General features: G+C 38.2%; 1 protein-coding gene across 19 annotated transcripts in view; it reads left to right on the top strand.

Moving 5' to 3' along the window:
• Nucleotides 1-19,468, top strand: part of LOC101889247 (arginine-glutamic acid dipeptide repeats protein) — a 109,097-nt gene that overhangs the window by 51,461 nt on the left and 38,168 nt on the right. For 16 of the 19 annotated variants that reach the window (XM_059126017.1, XM_059126035.1, XM_059126033.1 and 13 more), the window contains exon 3: nucleotides 17,525-17,680. The exons of 2 other annotated variants lie outside the window; for them this stretch is intronic. In XM_059126017.1, coding sequence (XP_058982000.1) covers nucleotides 17,618-17,680 — 63 coding nt within the window. In that variant the 5' untranslated portion in view covers nucleotides 17,525-17,617. Of the gene's footprint in view, nucleotides 1-17,524; nucleotides 17,681-19,468 lie in introns of those variants that run through there. One more of the 19 variants, XM_059126031.1, reaches the window with a different exon arrangement.

Here is a 19,468-nt window from a genome sequence, read left to right as displayed (position 1 = left end):
GAAAATTGCGTAGCTAAAGCCACATTCATTCCGAACTCATTCTTGTGACAAGCCTCATATTTAGCTGTTTGCTAAATTTGGAACTAGTTTGAGGATGGTCCAAGCCAGAGCTCCGATTTACTCATTTTTTCTCGTGAGTGAATATAAGCTCGAATGGAAGTGCTCGAAGAGTGGATTTGGGTACAAATCCGTTTCAGGACATTCGATTTGGCGATGTTCGTCTGTCTTTTTGGCTGGCTAGCTTGTGCGCACGATAACTCTCGAAGGGAGTATACGATTTGATTCAAACTTGGTACATCGTAATATTATTGTCAAACTTAGATCGAGTTCGGAGATGGAAAATATCGGTCCACTCCTTCTAGTACCTCTCCTACAAAATATCAAAATTTTCAAAGAAAATAATTTGCTGCACAGAAAGAGAAAGGATAATCCAATTTCGTTCCAAATTTGCATCAGTGATAGATCAGGTGCGAAAATGGACAATATCGGTCTACGCCATCAAGTACATCCCCCACAAAGGTTCAAAATTTTGAATAATTATAACTCTTATAAAATGTGATGTTAGTATCCGATTGTCTTCAAATTTCACACATCGCAATATTTTTACTAAACCAAGGTCTGGTGTTAATAAGGAATATGTCGTTCTACTCCTTCTGTTACCTCCCCCTCTAAAAGTGCAAATTTTTTAATATCCTTAAAGCTCATACAACGCGAAATTAACATCCGATTCCATTTAAGCCAAGTCTAAATCTCAATTTTTCCATCAACACCAGATCAGTTATAAAGATGACAGAGATCGGACGATTCTTTCTGGTACCTCCCAAGCATCCGGCATGAAAAATTTATTCAGAAAAAATTTCCGATTTTTTATTTTTCCCGAAACCAGTTTTAGTCGAACCGGTGTTTTTCAAATTATACACATTACAATATTTTTATTAACCCAAGGTCTGGTGTGAAAATGGGATATATCGGTATGGTATCTTCCCCACAAAGGACCAAAATTTTGAATATCCATGAAGCTCACAAAACGCGATCGGACCATTTCTTCTGGTATCTCCCCCACATAGGGATCACGATTTGTTAAAACAAAACGCCCAAGAAAAAATTTGCACATATCTCATATAAAGTATAGGAAGTAGGCGATCAAATCTGGCTCATTGTAATATTTACAGGGTGAGATAAAAAAACTGCGACAAAGTCAAACGCCATAATTTTTACATTTTTTTTAAATTTTATTGAATAAAAGCAAAAACTGTCGGAAATAGCATCAAATTTTAGAATAAGTTTAGATTTGTTCGAATTGGACACCTTTGGCACGAATTATGGTCTTCGAACGGCCAATGAAACCGTCACACGCTGCCCGAATATTGCTCTGCGGTATTTTGGCCCATTCCCGGCGAAGCGCTTGCTAGAGGTGATCGACACTTTGGTATTTTTTAGTGTCAACCTTGCTTTCCAAAATACTCCAGACACAATAGCCCAACGGATTGATATCCGGAGATTTTGGTGGCCATTGTGCGTTGGAAATGAAGCGAGGAACCTCATTTTGTAACCATTTTCGGGGGGCGCGTTCTGATTGCGATGGTGCTGAGTCCTGTTGGAATGTCCAAGGTCTACGGCCAAAATGTTTTCGTGCCCAAGGCTTTAATATACCCTCCAGAATATTTTCGCTATAATATTCGGCATTTATGCTGATGCTACGGCCGATTAATACCATCGGCTGTTATGGCGACCCACACCATCACCATGGACGGCGCTTGAGTTCTGGTGACCAACCGAAGGAGTACATTTTCAGCTGACCTCTTTGGCAAGTTTGTTTACAAACTGCTGGACAACGAATGTTTTCTTATAGGAAAAAACCAAATTCGTCAGTTCACCACTTTCGGTAAGGCGAAGCAACTCTATAGCTATTTTGAGTCTGTTTTCTTTCTATTGCGGTGTAAGTTCTTGCGCTTTTTGGAATTTCAATGGCTTTACCCCGAGTTCATTTTGCAATATTTGCCGAATGGAATATTGCGATATGTTCAGCTAACGAGCCATTTTTCGGCCACTGCGACGCGGGTTTCGATCAAGACGTACTTACCCAGCGTAACTCATTACCATGTAATGCAGACGGTATGTTGTATATTTAGTATACTGGTAATACCAAGGGGATTTGGTGGTCATTACTAGTAATGCTAAAAGTAATTTTTCCTGAAAACTGTAAAGTGAAAACATTTTGCTCGAACACATTTTAAAACCAAATTTATTTCCTTGCTACCTAGAAGTGTTGCCGTAAATCACTCAATCTTTTGTGAACATTTTATTTATTAAAACCAAAATGTTTTGGTTATGGCCTCACTTCATTAAAATTCGTTTCGCCACCTCCCTCCACACCTTTCGAAAATATCCTCATTTAAAAATTCATACCTTTGCCGAGAAAAAAATGTAGGAATCAAAGAAACAAAGAAACAAAATATGGTAGACAGACGACACAACGAATGATGAGGGGTGAATAAATAAAATAAATAAGAGGAGAAAAGTAGTCTACAAATTAAGAAACATTAAAATGTCATGCAGTAGCAAAACTGAGAAATTTTTCCTTTTGACATGTGCCGTTGCCGCCACTGCCTGCCACCGCTGCCTGTGTTGCTGGCAACAACATTTCGTTGCTGCCATTTGTCGTCACGTTTTGTTGCCTTTTTGCTTTATCGCCAGCGCAACAACATTTTACTGTTAATTTAGAAGTGAGCGCTCGCTCGCACAATTAATTTATATTAATTTATTCATAATTTGCCATCTACCCGCTTTGGGGTCTTTTTCGTTTCGTTTTGGTGGTGTGGTGGTGATGGTGGCCTCTATGTTTGGCTCACAGCAGGGATGGGATACTGGCAAACTATACAGATTAATTTTATTTAATATAATATTTTCAGAGGAGGATTTTAATGTGTGTGGAAGCAGTATTTTTTTCAAAGAAGAAAAATAAGCTGCCGGATATTTGTTCCATAAATCTTGGGGGTTCTATGAAAGGCAAAGTTACGTAGGAATATTATATATCCAAGCAAGATTTGGGAAGATGTTTAAAATCGCTATCTAAAAATCAGAGTCAAACCCCTGTCAAAATAAGGGGTTAGGATGTTGTTTTGTAAAAAGTTGCTGGTTCAAGAAAATATTACTTAATAAACCCATTACTCGGTAATGAGATTTTTTGCTGGCCAACAATTCTGAAGACCGTGTGTCAAATTTGACAGCAGAAAAAAACATAATATAGCGTGTGGTGAAATTAAACATACATTCCCAATTACAAAAAAATTAAAATTTTTTGTTGCTAATGATTAATAGCTTATAGCGTGTTGCAGGACCTAGTAAATAAATGGCCGATTGGTTGGGAAAGTCTTTATTTGGTAATTAGTTTTTCGCTGGGATCCTTTCTTTCCATTCCTCAGTTTTTTATACCCTCAGCCATAAGACTTGTTATACCCTCAGCCATATGGCTAGAGAGGGTCTATATCATTTGATACGGCCAAAATGTGCCCCAAGGTCTCTTTGGACCAAATCTCTTTCAGGACATTTAGAGTCGATCTAGCGATGTCCGCCAAAACGTATGTCTGCCTGGTGCGCACGATAATTCTCGGAAGGAATATCATATTTGGTCCAAACTTGGTACATCGTAATATTATTGTCAAACTTACATCGTGTTCGAAAATGGGCAATATCGTTCCAGTCCTTTTGGCAACTTCCCCACAAAAGGTCGAAATTTCAAAAAAAAATAAATAATGTTTTGCTGCACATAAAGAGCGGGATAAACAAATTTTACCCCAACTTTACAAATCCTAATATTCGTATCAATCCTAGGTCAGGTGCGAAAATGGATCATGTCGGTCGACTCTATCAAGTACAGGGTTGCCCATATTCGACGGACCTTTCGGCCCTTTTTTACCCATTCCAATCGACGAGGCTTGTCCGCAGGCAACATTCTTTGCGTCAATTGAATTTTGTATGGGAACAAATGCAAATCAATGCGAATAATCCGTTGTAAAGTGGACCGAGCCATGCCCAACTGCTGAGAACGGCGTTTTTGGGATGTTCTTGGGTACCTCTCAACACTGGTTCGTACGGCAGCGATATTCTCGGCCGATCGCCTTGGTCGACTTTTATATGGCCTCTCCGGATTAGAAAGAGCCTTACCAATCGACATTTTTTCGTATAAACGCTTAATGGTGTTCTTAGAAGGCGCACTTCTCACATTTTTTAATGTTTTAAAAGCACGTTGAGTTTTCACAATTTACTTCTTCTGTTGAATGTAAATTTCAACTATTTCAGAGCGCTCGCGTGGCGTGTTTTGGTTCATGGTAAAAATCTGCTTGGACTGACGCTTCAAACACGGTATGTCATTAAGCGATGTGACATCTCTGTCAAAAGTTATGGGGTTGCCAGATGGGTCCGTCGAATATGGGCAACCCTGTACCTCCCCACAAAGGGTCAACATTTTGAATACTAATAACTCTTATAAAATGTAATATAGCAGCCCGATTTTCTTCAAATTACAAACATTACAGTATTATTATTAAACCGAGGTCTGGTGTGAAGTTGGGATACATCGGTCCACCCCTTCTGGTACCTTCCCCACAAAGGGTCAACATTTTGAATATTCATGATGCTCATAAAACGCGGAATTGGCATTTAGACTTGGTACATCTCAATATTTCCATCAACACAAGATCTGTTATAAAGATGGGAGCGGTCGGACCATTCTTTCTGGTACCTCCCTCACAAAAGATTGCATAACCAAAACGATTTTTAAATCCGAAATAATCTTCCGGTTTCCTTCATATTTCACACATCCCATTATTTCTATTAACAGAGGATCTGCTGGAAACATAGGATATATCGGTATACTCCTTCTGATACCTCCACCACAACAGGTCAACAATTTTGAATAGCCATGAAGCTAATAAAACGTGAAATGAGCATCCAATTCCTTTCAAACTCGACAAATTTCATTATTTCTATCAACACAAGATCTGTTGTTAAGATGGTAGTAATCGGCCTACTCCTTCTGGGTCCTCCCCCACAGCGGGTGAGAATTTTGAAAAAATTATGTCTCTCATAAAATCCGAATTAAGCATCCGATTCCCATCAAATTTCGCACATTTCAATATCTTTAGTAACACAAGATCTTCTATGCGGATGGCATATATTGGTCCACTCCTTCTGGTACCTCTCCCACAAAGGGACAAAATGTTGAACATCCAGGAAGCGCATAAAACGCGAAATTTACATCCGATTTTATTCAGACTTGGCACATCTCAATATTTCCATCAACACAAGATTTGTTATAAAAATGACAGGGATCGGACCATTTCTTGTGGTACCTCCCCCACATAGGGTTCAAGATTTTAAAAAACGAAACGCTCAGAGAAAGCGAAATAAGCAAGCATACCACTCTCTTCAAATTCACACTTCGGTGATATATATCTGCGAACCCCTTCTGGTACCTCACCCACTTGCGAAACAAGTCAGCGATTCTTTACAATTTGCTTTATCTAAATATTTCTCTCAGCCAGAAACCCTCGGTGAATGTTGAATTTATCGGAACTTATGATTTCGCAAAAAATTGAATGTAAATGTTCGATTTTCTTGTAATTTGACCCGTACCAATATTTTTATCTGTATTAAATGAAGTGAGGAAGTGAAATACTTCGGTCGACTAGATCTGCTCGCGCACGTTTTAACATTTTCTTAAAATTATCACATATTCCAAATAAAGTGAAGGAGGTAGTCGATGTGATCTAAACCTGACACGTCTCAATATTTATATCATATTTATTTAGCATCGATACGAAATGGACTATATTGGCTCATTCCTTCGGAACCTACTCCATAGAGGATCAATAATTTGAATAATCATAACAGAAGTCAAAATATATTTTAATCATCGAACATTGGCTGAGGGTCTACTTCGGTCGGCAATACCTTTTTCTACTTTTGAATATGTTTTAATATTTAGTGCCTTGTTTGCTGTTGTGCTATAGGTACCTACAAGGATTGTTTACCTCTTTTTGATTGCTGAAACCTTCATTGTTTTGCTGAATACGTCTGCTGTCGATTTGTGAATCAGTACCTGAGTTGCGAATTGTTTAACCAACCTGGCAATTGGTGTTCACACCCTTAAGTCTTTAAAAAAAACCCAAAAAAAAATTTAATATTTTTTTTTATCGAAAATTTTAACTTCCCATCCCTGTTTCTCCCCTCCGTCACTAGGTGCAATTTTCTGTTTAAATTCGTATGGTTTCACTCAGTCATGTCTCGTATGCTTTGTGTCGGATCTGTTGTCCCGTGTGTGTGCCGAGGTGTTCGGTGCTTGTTTTTTTTTTTCTTGTTGCTTTATTTTAATTAAAAAATACTGGCATTTAGTGTCAGAATCATTCGTTTTACACGATTAAAACGATGTTTATTGATTTGTCGTCGTTTAGTGCGAGCGAACGAACGAACGAGTGAACGAATTTATCATGAATAGGAACAAATATGTTAATAATGTTTTCGATGTTGTTGTTGTTGTTATTTTCAAGGTAAATCTTGCACAGTGCCTGAGACTAATTGCTGCGATCAATTAGTTGCCGGATAGTAGACGTTTTGAAGATCTAGATGGAAGATCTCCCTATTTGGATTTGGATTGGCCTATTTTCAAAAGGGATATTATAGATACAAAATCTTTTGTGGATATAGAGAGAAGATTTACAGGACACACTACTGATAGAACCCTACGGGTTCTCGTTAGATACTAGGTCTATGGTTTTTATACCCTACAACACTATGTGTTGGGGGTATTATAAGTTTGATTGGGCCAGAATTTATGTAACACCTCGAAATATTGGTTTCCCATATAGGAAAGTATGTATGGATATTCCTAGCACGCCGAGCTGAGTCGATCTAGCTATGTATGTCCGTCCGTCCGTCCGTCCGTCTGTCCATGTTAATTTGTAATCACTCTACAGGTCGCAATTATGGCCCGATCCCAACGAAATTTTGCTCGAAGGTGGGGTTAGGGTCAGAATAGAAGCCTATTTCTTTTGGAGATGATCGCCAAATGTTTAGGGGTTGAAATGGACCAAATACTGAAAAAATGTCGGATTTTGCAGTAGCTATACAGCTCGCAATTATAGACCAATCGAGGCGGAATTTCGCATGTAGCTAGAGTTTAGGGCGGGAAAGAAGCCTACCAAATTGGGTGGTCATCGGATAATATTTAGCGGATAAAATAGACCATATATTTTGTGTTGAAAATATTCAAAATTTTTCATTAAACCGTGAATATTTTAAATCCCGTCGAAATCACAAAGCCATGACAAGGTTACTTCTGACCTTTACATTGATGTTAACATCCAACAAATCGGATATATAGCAAAATATGTGCGATATATATGTCTATCAAAGAAGATATGCTTGAAAGATCTCTTATATGTCGAGAACGGCTGAACTGATTTCGACAGTTCTCATTAATTCAGAATGGTCTCTGGTTAGGAAAGAAATAACGTCTAAAAAAATCGCATAAAAACATCTCTCTAAAGCTGAAAATATTGATTTTGTAACATTTTCTCATATTTTTTCAATTTTGTTATATTTTTGGCATATTTTCATTTTGAATTAAACATTTGGTAATATTTCTACAGCTAACAAAACTAAGTAGTTAGGATATCAGAATATCATATACAGATCGCATTTATGGCCCGATCCTTACGAAATGTTGCATGGGGATAAGATGAGGGTCAGAATAGAAGCCTACTCTTTTTGGAGATGATCGCCATATATTTAGGGGTTGAAATGGACCAACAAAACTGCAAAATTGTCAGCAGGTCAGTTTTGGATGGCCATCAAAAAATATTCAATGTGTGAAATAGTTTGCCAACTTTTGCAGACAAAGTACGAAAATGTCCATTCCGGTGACTTTTTTGGAAATCTCAAATACAGGAAAGACGCACTTCTGACTATTTCGTTAAGGCTGATTTCGTTGAAGAACATAGTCAAAGGTCTGTATCTCATGTAGATGCGTTTCAGTCAAAAACCAATAATAAATGTTAATCTTTTGCCACTTTTGAGAGATTATAGGTCTTTGGGAAATATTGGTTCCAGATCTAGGAAGACCATTTACGTGCAACATCTACCAATAAATTGGAAATGAGCAAATTAGTTAAAGTTGCTATTATTCGAAAATTAGAGAACGAAACCTGATGGGTTTCTTTTATTATTTGTCACAATATCTTGTGGAATTCTTTCGAGTATATCGCCTATATAAACTGTATCGTTTATTATAGTGTTGTAGGGTATTCAATGATCGGCCCCGCTCGACTGTAGCCTTTGCTTACTTGTTTTTAGATGTGTTATAGCAAATCCATGTTAAATGCAAGCAGTTGGTAGGCTGGTTTGTAAGCAGTAATTGTTGGCAAGAAGTATTTATTTACAACACATTATTTAGCAATGTCATCATTTGCTGGACAAATAAATGAGCGAGCACCATATGTCATTAAATGTCATATTGTGAAAAGTCAAGAAGTGACATGTTAAAAGGTGTCATGCCATGAAGTGCCATGCCATAAAATGTCATGAAAGGAAACATACATGTCTTTTATAGATATCAGTCATAGGCATTGTCCCACCGTTCTTCCTTACAAGAAAATTCCAAATAATGGGTTTATGAAGTAATTTTTGACATCAGTAACTACTTTCCAAACGGCATACTAACTCCCTGTTAAACATGGTCATGCCATAGGAAGAAAGTACTTACCACACTGTCTTTAATTTTAACACACTACATTTTTTTTTTGCTTGAATTGTACTGGCGATCTTCTTGATTGATAGTCAGGACCTCCATACACAAAGCCACTGTAATGAACAATAAGTGTTGTCTAATTGACAATCTCTTTGTGTTTTTATACCCTCCACCATTCTATGGGGGGTATATTAACTTTGTCATTCCGTTTGTAGCTCACCAGTTCACCACTTTCGGCCAAGCGAAGCAACTCTTCAGCTCTTTTGAGTCTATTATCTTTCTGTTGCGGTGTAAGTTCTTGCACTTTTTGGTATTTCAATGGCTTTACCCCGAGCTTATTTTTTTATATTTGCCGAATGGAATATTGCGATATGTTTAGCTCACGAGCCATTTTTCGGTCACTGAGACGTGGGTTTCGATCAAGTCGCTTCTTTACTTTTCGAACCATTACTGCTGATGTTGCTATTTTCTTCCGTCCAATTCCTTGAAATATTCATAATAGACTACAAAGTATATATATATATATATTCTGGATCAGCGTAAAATTCTACGACGACCTAGCAATGACCGTCTGTCCATCTGTCCGTCCGTCCGTCTGTCTGTTGTAATCAGGCTATCTTTCAAACGAATTGAGATAAAAGGCTAAAATTTTGCATACTGCTAGGCAGGTTAAGTTCCTAAATGGGTCATGCCGGTCCACATTTTCCTATAGCCCACACATAACAGTATCTCCCGATATTCGGTATTTTCATGATTAAAGCGATATTATTTACCATAATTATTTTAAATTTCGTATTTGAAGTTCGTATTGGGTACTACAGCCTATGACAAACATTTTTGTATGCAGGTCCACGTCTTCGTATAGCCCCCATATAACGGTAGCTCGCGATATTCAGCATTTTCATGACTTCAGCAACATTATTTACCGGAATCGTTTCAAATTTCGTATTGGGAGATCCTACAACCTATGGGAAAAAATTTCGTATGCAGATCCATGGCTTCATATAGCCCCTATATAACGGTACCTCCTGATATTCGTTTTTTTTATGAATTTAGCGATATTATTTACCGGAATTATTTCAAATTTCGTATTTGAATTTCGTAATAGGTGCTTATCACAAAAATGTTTGCATTCAGGTCCACGTCTTCGTATAGCCCCGATATGACTGTACCTACCGATACTCGGTATTTTTACGATTTGCGCGACATTATTCACCGGAATTGTTTCAATTTTGGTATTTGAATTTCGTAATGGGTACTACAGTCTATGACATAAAATTTCGTAAGCAGGTCCACGTCTTCGTATAATCTCCATATAACAGTTTTCATTTAAGTGGTAGTTTCCGGAAGTTTTTTTTTTTTGAAAAATTTCAAGTTCCATCCAAATGGTAGAGGGTATTAGGGGAGGGCCCGGCCGAACTTAGCTGCTTTTTTTAATTGTTTGGCTTGGTTGCTGCCTAGGCGATTCGAACCTGCCATCTTAGGTTTTATACTCGAAGAGACAGAGAGTGAAAAAGAGATAGAGAGTGAACGGGAGAGAGAGAGTGAGTGAGATTGAGAGAGAGGGAGTGAGATTGAGAGAGAGGGAGAGAGTGATAAAGAGAGAGTGAGAGTGGAAAAAGTATACGGGGGGAAAGTTAAGGCAAGAGTTAAATGCTTTAAAATTTCTTCCTGTTTACTCTCTCTTTCTATCTATATTCTGAGTTTTCTGAAAATTTATTGGGTCCACTGTACAAAAACTAAACCCAAAGGTCTCAAGGAGTACTCTCCAAATATTCGGATCTTATGAGCAAAAAGAATTTCGAACTTAAGTGCTTTAAGAATTATCTGAAACTTTATGACTCAACAGTAGTAAAACCATGGATTAAAGGGTCCACTGTTTAAAAAAAGAATGATTTTTTTGCTCTTCAAAGGCAAAAAGAGTTTCCGACGTAGGTATTTTTAGAGTTTAGAATTTTATCGCTCAAGTTTCGTAAAATTACAGATAAAATATGCCACTGTACAAAAACTAACAACGAAGTGGGGTCATGGTTGGGTTACAACGAAAGGTCTCGAGGAGTACTTTTCGAATATATGGATCGGATCTCATAGGCAAAATGGCTAGGGATTTTATGAATTATTTGGACATTTATCGCACAAATTACAGATAAAAGAGTCCACTGTACAAAAACATAGAATAATGCGGGGTCGAGGCTTTGCATAGGTATCGAGGAGTACTTTGCGAAAATATAAATGGAAAATTTGGGTAAAAATAATTTCAGACTTAAGGAATATTCGAATTTTCTTAAATTTTCCCCCCTGATTTTGGAAAGAAAAAAATAGATATTTATAAACTACCGAATTTATAGACCTTCAACAGGGGCTCTTTTAATGGAATATTTTCTAAACATATTCTATGTATAAAGGGACATTTTTGTTTATTTTATGGGTAGAAAATCATAAATCCTCTGGGAGTAGGAGAGTCTAAAAATTATATTCCCAAAACCATGTCAAAGTTCAATTAAGTTTCGCATCGCACACAAAATCCAGATTCGATTGCACTCATTGACTATTTATAGATTGCCCCGGAGCAATTTAATTGTCAATCTCAGTTTATGATGATTTTTACGATCGAAAGCCAAACGGAATACAGCAAATATTGTGGGTTGTTTTATCAATTATTTGCTCAACAATAATAATCAAGTCAGTCATTCAGCCAGCCCTCCAGCCAGTCATTCATTCGTGCAGTCATTACTTTGAATATTTGCCGCTCTATTTGCACTGGATTTTGAAGCAAAAAAAAAAACTTACTCTTATCAGCAGCGAAACTTTGCTGCTGTTGGTGTGCCAGGGCGCAAGCAACAAGAAACTTAGCGCGTTTTGGTATTGCCGACCTCATTTATGCCAAGTACACATACAACAGATTTGTAGTCAATTGTGATGGTTTTGTGATAAGCAGAAGCTTTATCGCTGCATTAATAACTATCAAATATGATTAATATTAAGAGAGCGACAGGCAGGCATGCAATCAATTCAATTGAGGGGAATTTGTTTAGAGATATCATCTCCAAAAGGAAATTGGCAATTGATTCATAATTTTCAGGGTCAACTGAAAAATTTTAACAAGCAATTCAAGGGGATTGAGAGGTATTTTTTATAGATTTATATATTCACGCTATGGTATAAAATTTATATATTCACGCTATGGTATAAATATTCACGCTATGGTATATATCTGCCTCAGACAAACACTTCGAAATGAACTAGCTTTTGTGTAGCCTAAAAAAATAATACTTGCAAATTCTTCACTTACCAGATAATGAGTTTCCCAGTCACATTTTGGCAATCGTCACCATAGTTTTGAAATACTCGCTCAAATTCGAGAGAAAGAGGGAATACTCCCGCGATTAAAAAAAAAAATAATCGAGTACAATCTATTTTTATATGCCACTCGAATAAGAGCGAGTATCGTCTTTATTTGATATATTCTTTGGGAAAAAATCTCAAAAATGGTTTTGTCATGACCCTCTGAGAATATCCAGCAAATTCTTCCATTACCAAATAATTTGCTTCCCCGCCAATTTTTGGCAATCGTGGCCATGGTTTTGAAATACTCGCTCAAATTCGAGAGAAAGAGGGAATACTCCCGCGAATAAAAAAAAATAATCGAGTACGATCTATTTTTATATGCCACTCGAATAAGAGCGAGTATGATTTGCTTGTTTTCGAGCCTAAAAAATAATATCGCCTTGAGGTGATATATTCTTTTGGGAAAAAATCTCAAATATGGTTTTGTCATGGCCCACAGAGAATATCCAGCAAATTCTTCCAATACCAAATAATTAGCTTCCCAGCCACATTTTTACAATCGTCACCATAGTTCCGAAATACTCGCTCGAATTCGATTAAAGAGAGATCGAGGGAATACTCCCGCAAATAAAAAAATAAATCGAGAGCAATCTATTTTTCCTATGCCACTCGAATAAGAGCGAGTATGCTTGTTTTCGAGTGAGAGTACAATTCGCTCCAAAGAGAGTAGATTCTACTCTTAGCTCGTGATCTTTTAGTTTTTGTTATACAGGTGTTTTATTCCTAAGTGTGGGTGTGTATATATTCTTGATCAGCGTCAAATTCTAAGTCGATTTAGCAATGTCCGTCCGTCTGTCTGTTGTAATCACGCTATCTTTCGAACGAATTGAGATAGAAGGCTAACATTTTGCACACATGTGTATTTTACCAGTAGCCAAGGTAAGTTCGTAAATCGGCCATATGGGTCCACATTTTCGTATAGCCTCCATATAACGGTACCTTCCAATGTGCGGTATTTTAATGATTTTAGCGATATTATTTATCGAAATTGTTTAAAATTTGGCATTGTAAGCTCGTAATGAGTGATACAGCCTATGCCAAAAAATTACATATGCAGGCCCACGTCTTCGTATAGCACCTACATAACGGTACCTCTTTATATTCCGCATTTTTTATGATCTTAAAGACATTACAGACCGAAATTGTTTCAAATTTCGTGTCTGAAGTTCGTAATTGATACTACATCCTTTGACGGGAAATTGTCTATACAGGTTCACGCCTTGGTATAGGGTACCTCCCTTTATTCGGTAATTTGATGGTATAAGCGATATTACTCACCGGAGTGGTTTCAAATTTAATATTTGAAATTCGCAATGGATACTACAGCCTATGACAGAAAATTGTCTGTGCAGGTCCACGTTTTCGTACATTCGATATTTCGATGATTTTAGCGACAATATTCACCGGAATTGTTTCAAATTTGGTATTTGAAGTTCGTAATGGATACTACAGCCAATGGCAAAAAAATACTTGTACAGGTCCTCGTCTTCATATAGCCCACAAATAAGTGTACCTCCCTTTATTCGGTATTTTTATGATGTAAGCTATATAACTCACTGGAATTGTTTCAAATTTCATATTTGAAGTTCGCAAAGGATACTACAGCCTACGACAGAATATTGTCTGTTCAGGTCCACGTCTTCTTATAGGCCCCCTTATAGCGGTACATTCCGATTCTCGGTATTTTGATAATTTTATCGGTATTATTCACCGGAATTGTTTCAAATTTCGTATTTGAAGTTCGCAAAGGATACTACAGCCTATGACAGAAAATTACCTGTGCAGGACCACGTCCCCCCATTGAACGGCACCTCCCGATATTCGGTACTTTGATGATTTTAGCGAATGAGAATTTTTTCAAATTTGGTATTTGAAGTTCGTGGTGGATATTACAGCCAATGGCAAAAATTTACGTTTGCAGGTCCTCATCTTCGTATATCTCCTATAGAACGGAGTTTATTCAGCCGCTATTTTCGACCATTTTTTTTATATTTTTCAAGGTCCTTCCGTATAGAGGAGGGTATTAAAGGTTCGGCCCGGCTTACGTGCTTTTGTATTTGTTTCCTTCTAGACTACACATCCAGAAAATATTCCCACAATATAGTCCCGCAAGGAGGGCTTAAAACTATGATGTTTCTCCATTTTCATTTTTGAGCTTGAAAAAATCGAACGTGTTTTTCTCTTTAGTCTTTACTCGAATTCAAGCTGCTGCGAGTCAAAAATGTATATGAGCTGTACTCAATAAAGATGATGAATAAAGAGAAGACTTTGCTCGTTTTCGAATGAGAGTGATTCTTGTCTTAATTCCACTCTTGCCATGTGCTCTTGTATTTTATATCATACCGTAATTTTATTTCGAAACGAGCGGAAGCATTCCTGGTAGTACTAAACACCATTTTTCACTCCATTTTTCGCTGTCCCTTCGATAAGAACGAGTAGGCCTAAAACTCTTTTAGTTATTTTCATAGTAATTTTTTTCTCTCTCCCTTTCTCTCTCAACATTTCCTTCTCAACCTTTTCCTCTCTCTCTTCCTCCCTTTGGTGAGGGTGAGATACCCTTTCCCTCTGTACCTCCCTCTCTCTCCCTCTCTTTCTTTCTCTTAGGAGTATACTTCTGGTGAAACTCCTACTCTTGGAGCATTCTCGCGTGTATGTTTCACTCATGAGTAAAAACGAGCAAATATGAACTCTGCTGTTGATATACATTTTTAAAAATTCAATTAAACATAACTACGTCCAAGTAAATTTAGGCAAATACCGAATATTTACTTCAATCTCTCTCTATCAAATTGTCATCATGAAAATTAAATGAATCGACTCGACTCAAATTGAAATCGATATACCCAAAACGAAACAGAGAAAAAAACAATCCAATGGCATTGTGCACAGGATGAAATGAAAAACCCACAACAAAACACAAATCGTATCGAACAGAACAAAGCCGATTTATAGACAATTTTTCATTCTATTTTCGAATCGTTCACTCATGCACATTCTGTTGTCTATCTGTCCCTTTCCCTTTCGCTCTCTCTGACAATATTTCATAGCGAAAAAATGGAAAACCTATTACAATTTTACCCCCTCCCTTCATCCTCTTCCATCTTCTCCACACATTATGCATATTCCAGAAGTCAAACAGAATATGTTAGGCATGGGGATTTGCAAATGTAAGTGGAGGGAGCTGGGTTGAAGAGTCAATTGTATTTGTTATTCATTAGCTGGCGGCAGTCTTTGGTGTACGCTACGATACGACACACACTCTCTCTTCCTCTTTCTCCCATCATTCCGAGGAAGCCACCACAGTGTTGATGTTTTTGTTAAATGAAATGATTTTTGTTCAAACCAAAATTAGAAAACATCGACTTAGGCGGTTAGGTACTTAAGTGTAACCAATTTTCACAATGACATGAATTTTCATACCCCGATAGATATATATGATATGAAAAACCAGGAGAAGAAGAAGCGCAAATAGGATTACATTCAAAGTCTAGTGTGCAATTATACACGGCATATGTAATTACATGGATATTTATTGCAAACATTGTTTTGAAATAATGAATTGTTAGTTGGGGTGTTCAGAGTAGGGTGGTGAGAGTCGCAGCAAAATAAGTCATTACCTTATAATAGGGTTAATCAACAATCACACTGGGCAACACAAAACAAAACATACTTACAAGGAATTGCGAGTAGATTTTAAATGTGGGGCTAAGAATATGCGCTCCGGGTCCATGTACGACCTCCGGATGTATCTACTCTACAGTAGACGGCCTCCGGATGCATCTACTCTACAGTAGACGGATGCATCTACTCTACAGTAGACGACCGCCGGATGCATCTACTCTACAGTAGACGACCGCCGGATGCATCTACTCCACAGTAGACGACCGCCGGATGCATCTACTCTACAGTAGACGACCGCCGGATGCATCTACTCTACAGTAGACGACCGCCGGATGCATCTACTCTACAGTAGACGATCGCCGGATGCATCTATTCTACAGTAGATGACCGCCGGATGCATCTACTCTACAGTAGACGGCCTCCGGGTCCATCTACTCTACAGTAGACGGCCTTCGGGTCCAACTACTCTGAAGTAGACGGCCTCCGGGTTCATGTACTATGCTGTAGATGGCCTCCGGGTACATCTACTCTACAGTAGACGGCCTCCGGGTCAATCTACTCTACAGTAGACGGCCTCCGGGTCCATCTACTATACAGTAGTCAGCCTCCGCGTCCATCTACTCTACAGTAGACGGCCTCCGGGTCCATCTACTCTATAGTAGACGGTCTCCGGGTCCATCTACTCTATAGTAGACGGTCTCCGGGTCCATCTACTCTACAGTAGGCGGCCTCCGGGTCCATCTACTCTATAGTAGGCGTCCTCGGGCCCATCTACTATACAGTAGACGGTCTCCGGGTCCATCTACTCTACAGTAGGCGGCCTCCGGGTCCATCTACTCTATAGTAGGCGGCCTCGGGCCCATCTACTATACAGTAGTCAGCCTCCGGGCCCATCTACTCTACGGTAGATGGCCTCCGGGTCCATCTACTCTACGGTAGACGGCCTCCGGATGCATCTACTCTACAGTAGCTGGCCACCGGATGCATCTACTCTACAGTAGCTGGCCCCCGGATGTATCTACGCTAGAGTAGACGGCCTCCGGATGTATCTACGCTAGAGTAGACTGCCTCCGGATGCATCTACTCTACATTAGACGGCATCCGGATGAATCTACTCTACAGTAGACGGCATCTGGATGAATCTACTCTACAGTGAACGGCCCCCGGATGCATCTACTCTACAGTAGGCGGCCTCCGGGTCCATCTACTCAATAGTAGACGGCCTCTGGGTTCTCTACTCTACAGTAAACGGCCTCTTGGTCCTTCTACACCATAGTAGACGGCCTCCTGGTCCTTCTACTCCACAGTAGACCGCCTCCGGGTCCTTCTACTCCACTGTAGACGGCCTCCGGGACCATTTACTCTACATAAGCGGCTTCCAGGTCCATCTATAGGTCTTTGCACTAGATAATCTTTGCAGTAGATAATCTCTCAGAAAAAATTTAGATATCTACTCTACAGAAGAAGATTTCTCAGCCCAACTACTATACAGTAGGTGACCTTACACCCAACTACTCTACATCTACTTTTCAATATCTTGCTAAATTTTCAATTTTTTTCTATTTTTTTCTTTTAAATAAAAAAATGCAATTTTCTTTTGAATTTACATTTCAATTTCAATTAGTTAGCAATCCTTTCTCTCTCTCTGCCTTCTTCTTTCCTTCCACCCCCCCCACACACACATTTATAAGCAATTTATAAATCCGTCAATCATAATAATACAAAAAATGTTATTGTTTAATAATAAAAAAAAAATGAATAACTAAAACAATTGTTTGTTGTTTCACTTTTCTTGTCTCATTGCAGAAAATATTCATTGATTGCATTGATTTTTATTTCATTACAACGGGGGCAATAAAAAGGCTTAACACTGGACCGTAAAAGTGTTTTTGAAGGGTAATGGCGGCCTCCACTCAAGGAGAAATTCGAGTGGGTCCCGGCCACCAGGTAAACGATGTCTATGTACGTACATAAATCAAAATCCATAAACGAATCACGGTAACAAAAATCAATCTCTACACATTGTTGTTGTTTTTTTTTTTCTTTTATTATTATTTTTTTGTGTACATATGTCTCTCGGTGTGTGTGCGTGTGTTTGTGATTAACCAAACAACCAACCAACCCACCAAACAATTTGTCTTTAGTTTTGTATGTTATGTCCATTCCATTCTTCCACTATCCATTTTCGTTTCTCTTTATCCTCTTTTTAGACTTCTTTTTTGGTTTAATGTAGTTTTTCTTGGATTTCCTTTTCTTTTTCTTGTACTTAGCTTTGGTACATATGCTCTCTTTAAGTAGTCGTTGATTTTTTTAGTAGATAATCCAAGTCATGACCTATATAAATTCGGCCAGTAAGCCCATCTGACAACTAAGTTTGCTGTCAAAAGGCACATTTGTGATTCGAAATCCAAAAAAGTCAGGACAAAAGAGTAGAAAAACTGCTAAGTTTGTTGTCAAAAGTGGTCTTTTTGTCCGATCTTATACAGACCTTAATCAAAATATTCAAGACATGTATGTAGTGAATATTATAAGTATATCCTTCGACAGTTAAAAAAGGATGGAAATGATTTTTTGAAAAAAAAAATATATATATCCGTTGAATAATGTCGTTGAAATCAGCAGAATACCAAATGTAAGGAGATAACGATATAGGGGGGCTATACGAAGACCTGGACCTGTATAGGCAATTTTTTGTGTAAGTTCAAATGCGTAATTCTAAACCATTCCGTTGAATAATATCGCTAAAATCATCAAAATACCGAATGTAGGAAAGTACCGACATAGGGGGGCCAAGCGAAAACCTGGACCTGCATAGACAATTTTGTGTCACAGGCTGTAATACCTATTACTAAGTTTAAATGCGTAACTTTTAACAATTACGGTGAATAATATTGCTAAAATCATCAAAACACCAAATATACGGAGTTTCCGATATAGAGGGGTTATAAGAAGACCTGGACCTGCATAGGCAAATTTCTGTCACAGGCTGTAGTACCTGTACGGAGCTTCAAATACGAATTTGAAACAATTCTGGTGAATAATGGTGGTAAAATTATAAAAACACCGTATATAGGGAGGTACCGATATAGGGGGGTTATAAGAAGACCCCTGGACCTGTATAGCTAATTTTCTATCAAAGGCTGTAGTACCCCTTTGGGAATTTCAAATACAAATTTTGGAACAATTCCCGTGAATAATGTTGATAAAATCATCAAAATACTGAATATAGGGAGGTACCGATATAGGGGGACTACAAGAAGACCTGGACCTGCAAAGGCAATTTTCTGTCACAGGAAGTAGTACTTGTTAGGAACTTCAAATTCGAAATTTGAAACAATTCCGGTGAACAATGTCGCTGAAATCGTCAAAATGCCGAATATACAGGGTGAGATAAAAAAACTGCAACAAAGTCAAACCCCAAAATTTTAATTTTCTTTTTAAATTTTATTGAATGAAAGCAAAAAAAAAAAAAAAATGTCGGAAATAGCGTCAAATTTTAGAATAAGTTCAGATTTGTTAGAATTTGTCACCTTTGGCACGAATTATGGCCTTCAAACGGCCAATGAAACCGTCATTCGCTGCCCGAATGTTGCTCTGCGGTATTTTGGCACATTCCCGGCGAAGCGTTTGCTTGAGGTGATCGGCACTCCAGACACAATAGTCCAACGGATTGATATCCGGAGATTTTTGTGGCCATTGTGCTCTGCAAATGAAGCGAGGAACCTCATTTTGTAAACATTCCTTGGTGGC

Source organism: Musca domestica, unplaced genomic scaffold, assembly GCF_030504385.1.
Source record: "Musca domestica strain aabys unplaced genomic scaffold, Musca_domestica.polishedcontigs.V.1.1 36, whole genome shotgun sequence".
Classification (NCBI taxonomy): Eukaryota; Metazoa; Arthropoda; class Insecta; order Diptera; family Muscidae; genus Musca; species Musca domestica.
This window is presented reverse-complemented; position numbering and strand designations above follow the sequence as displayed.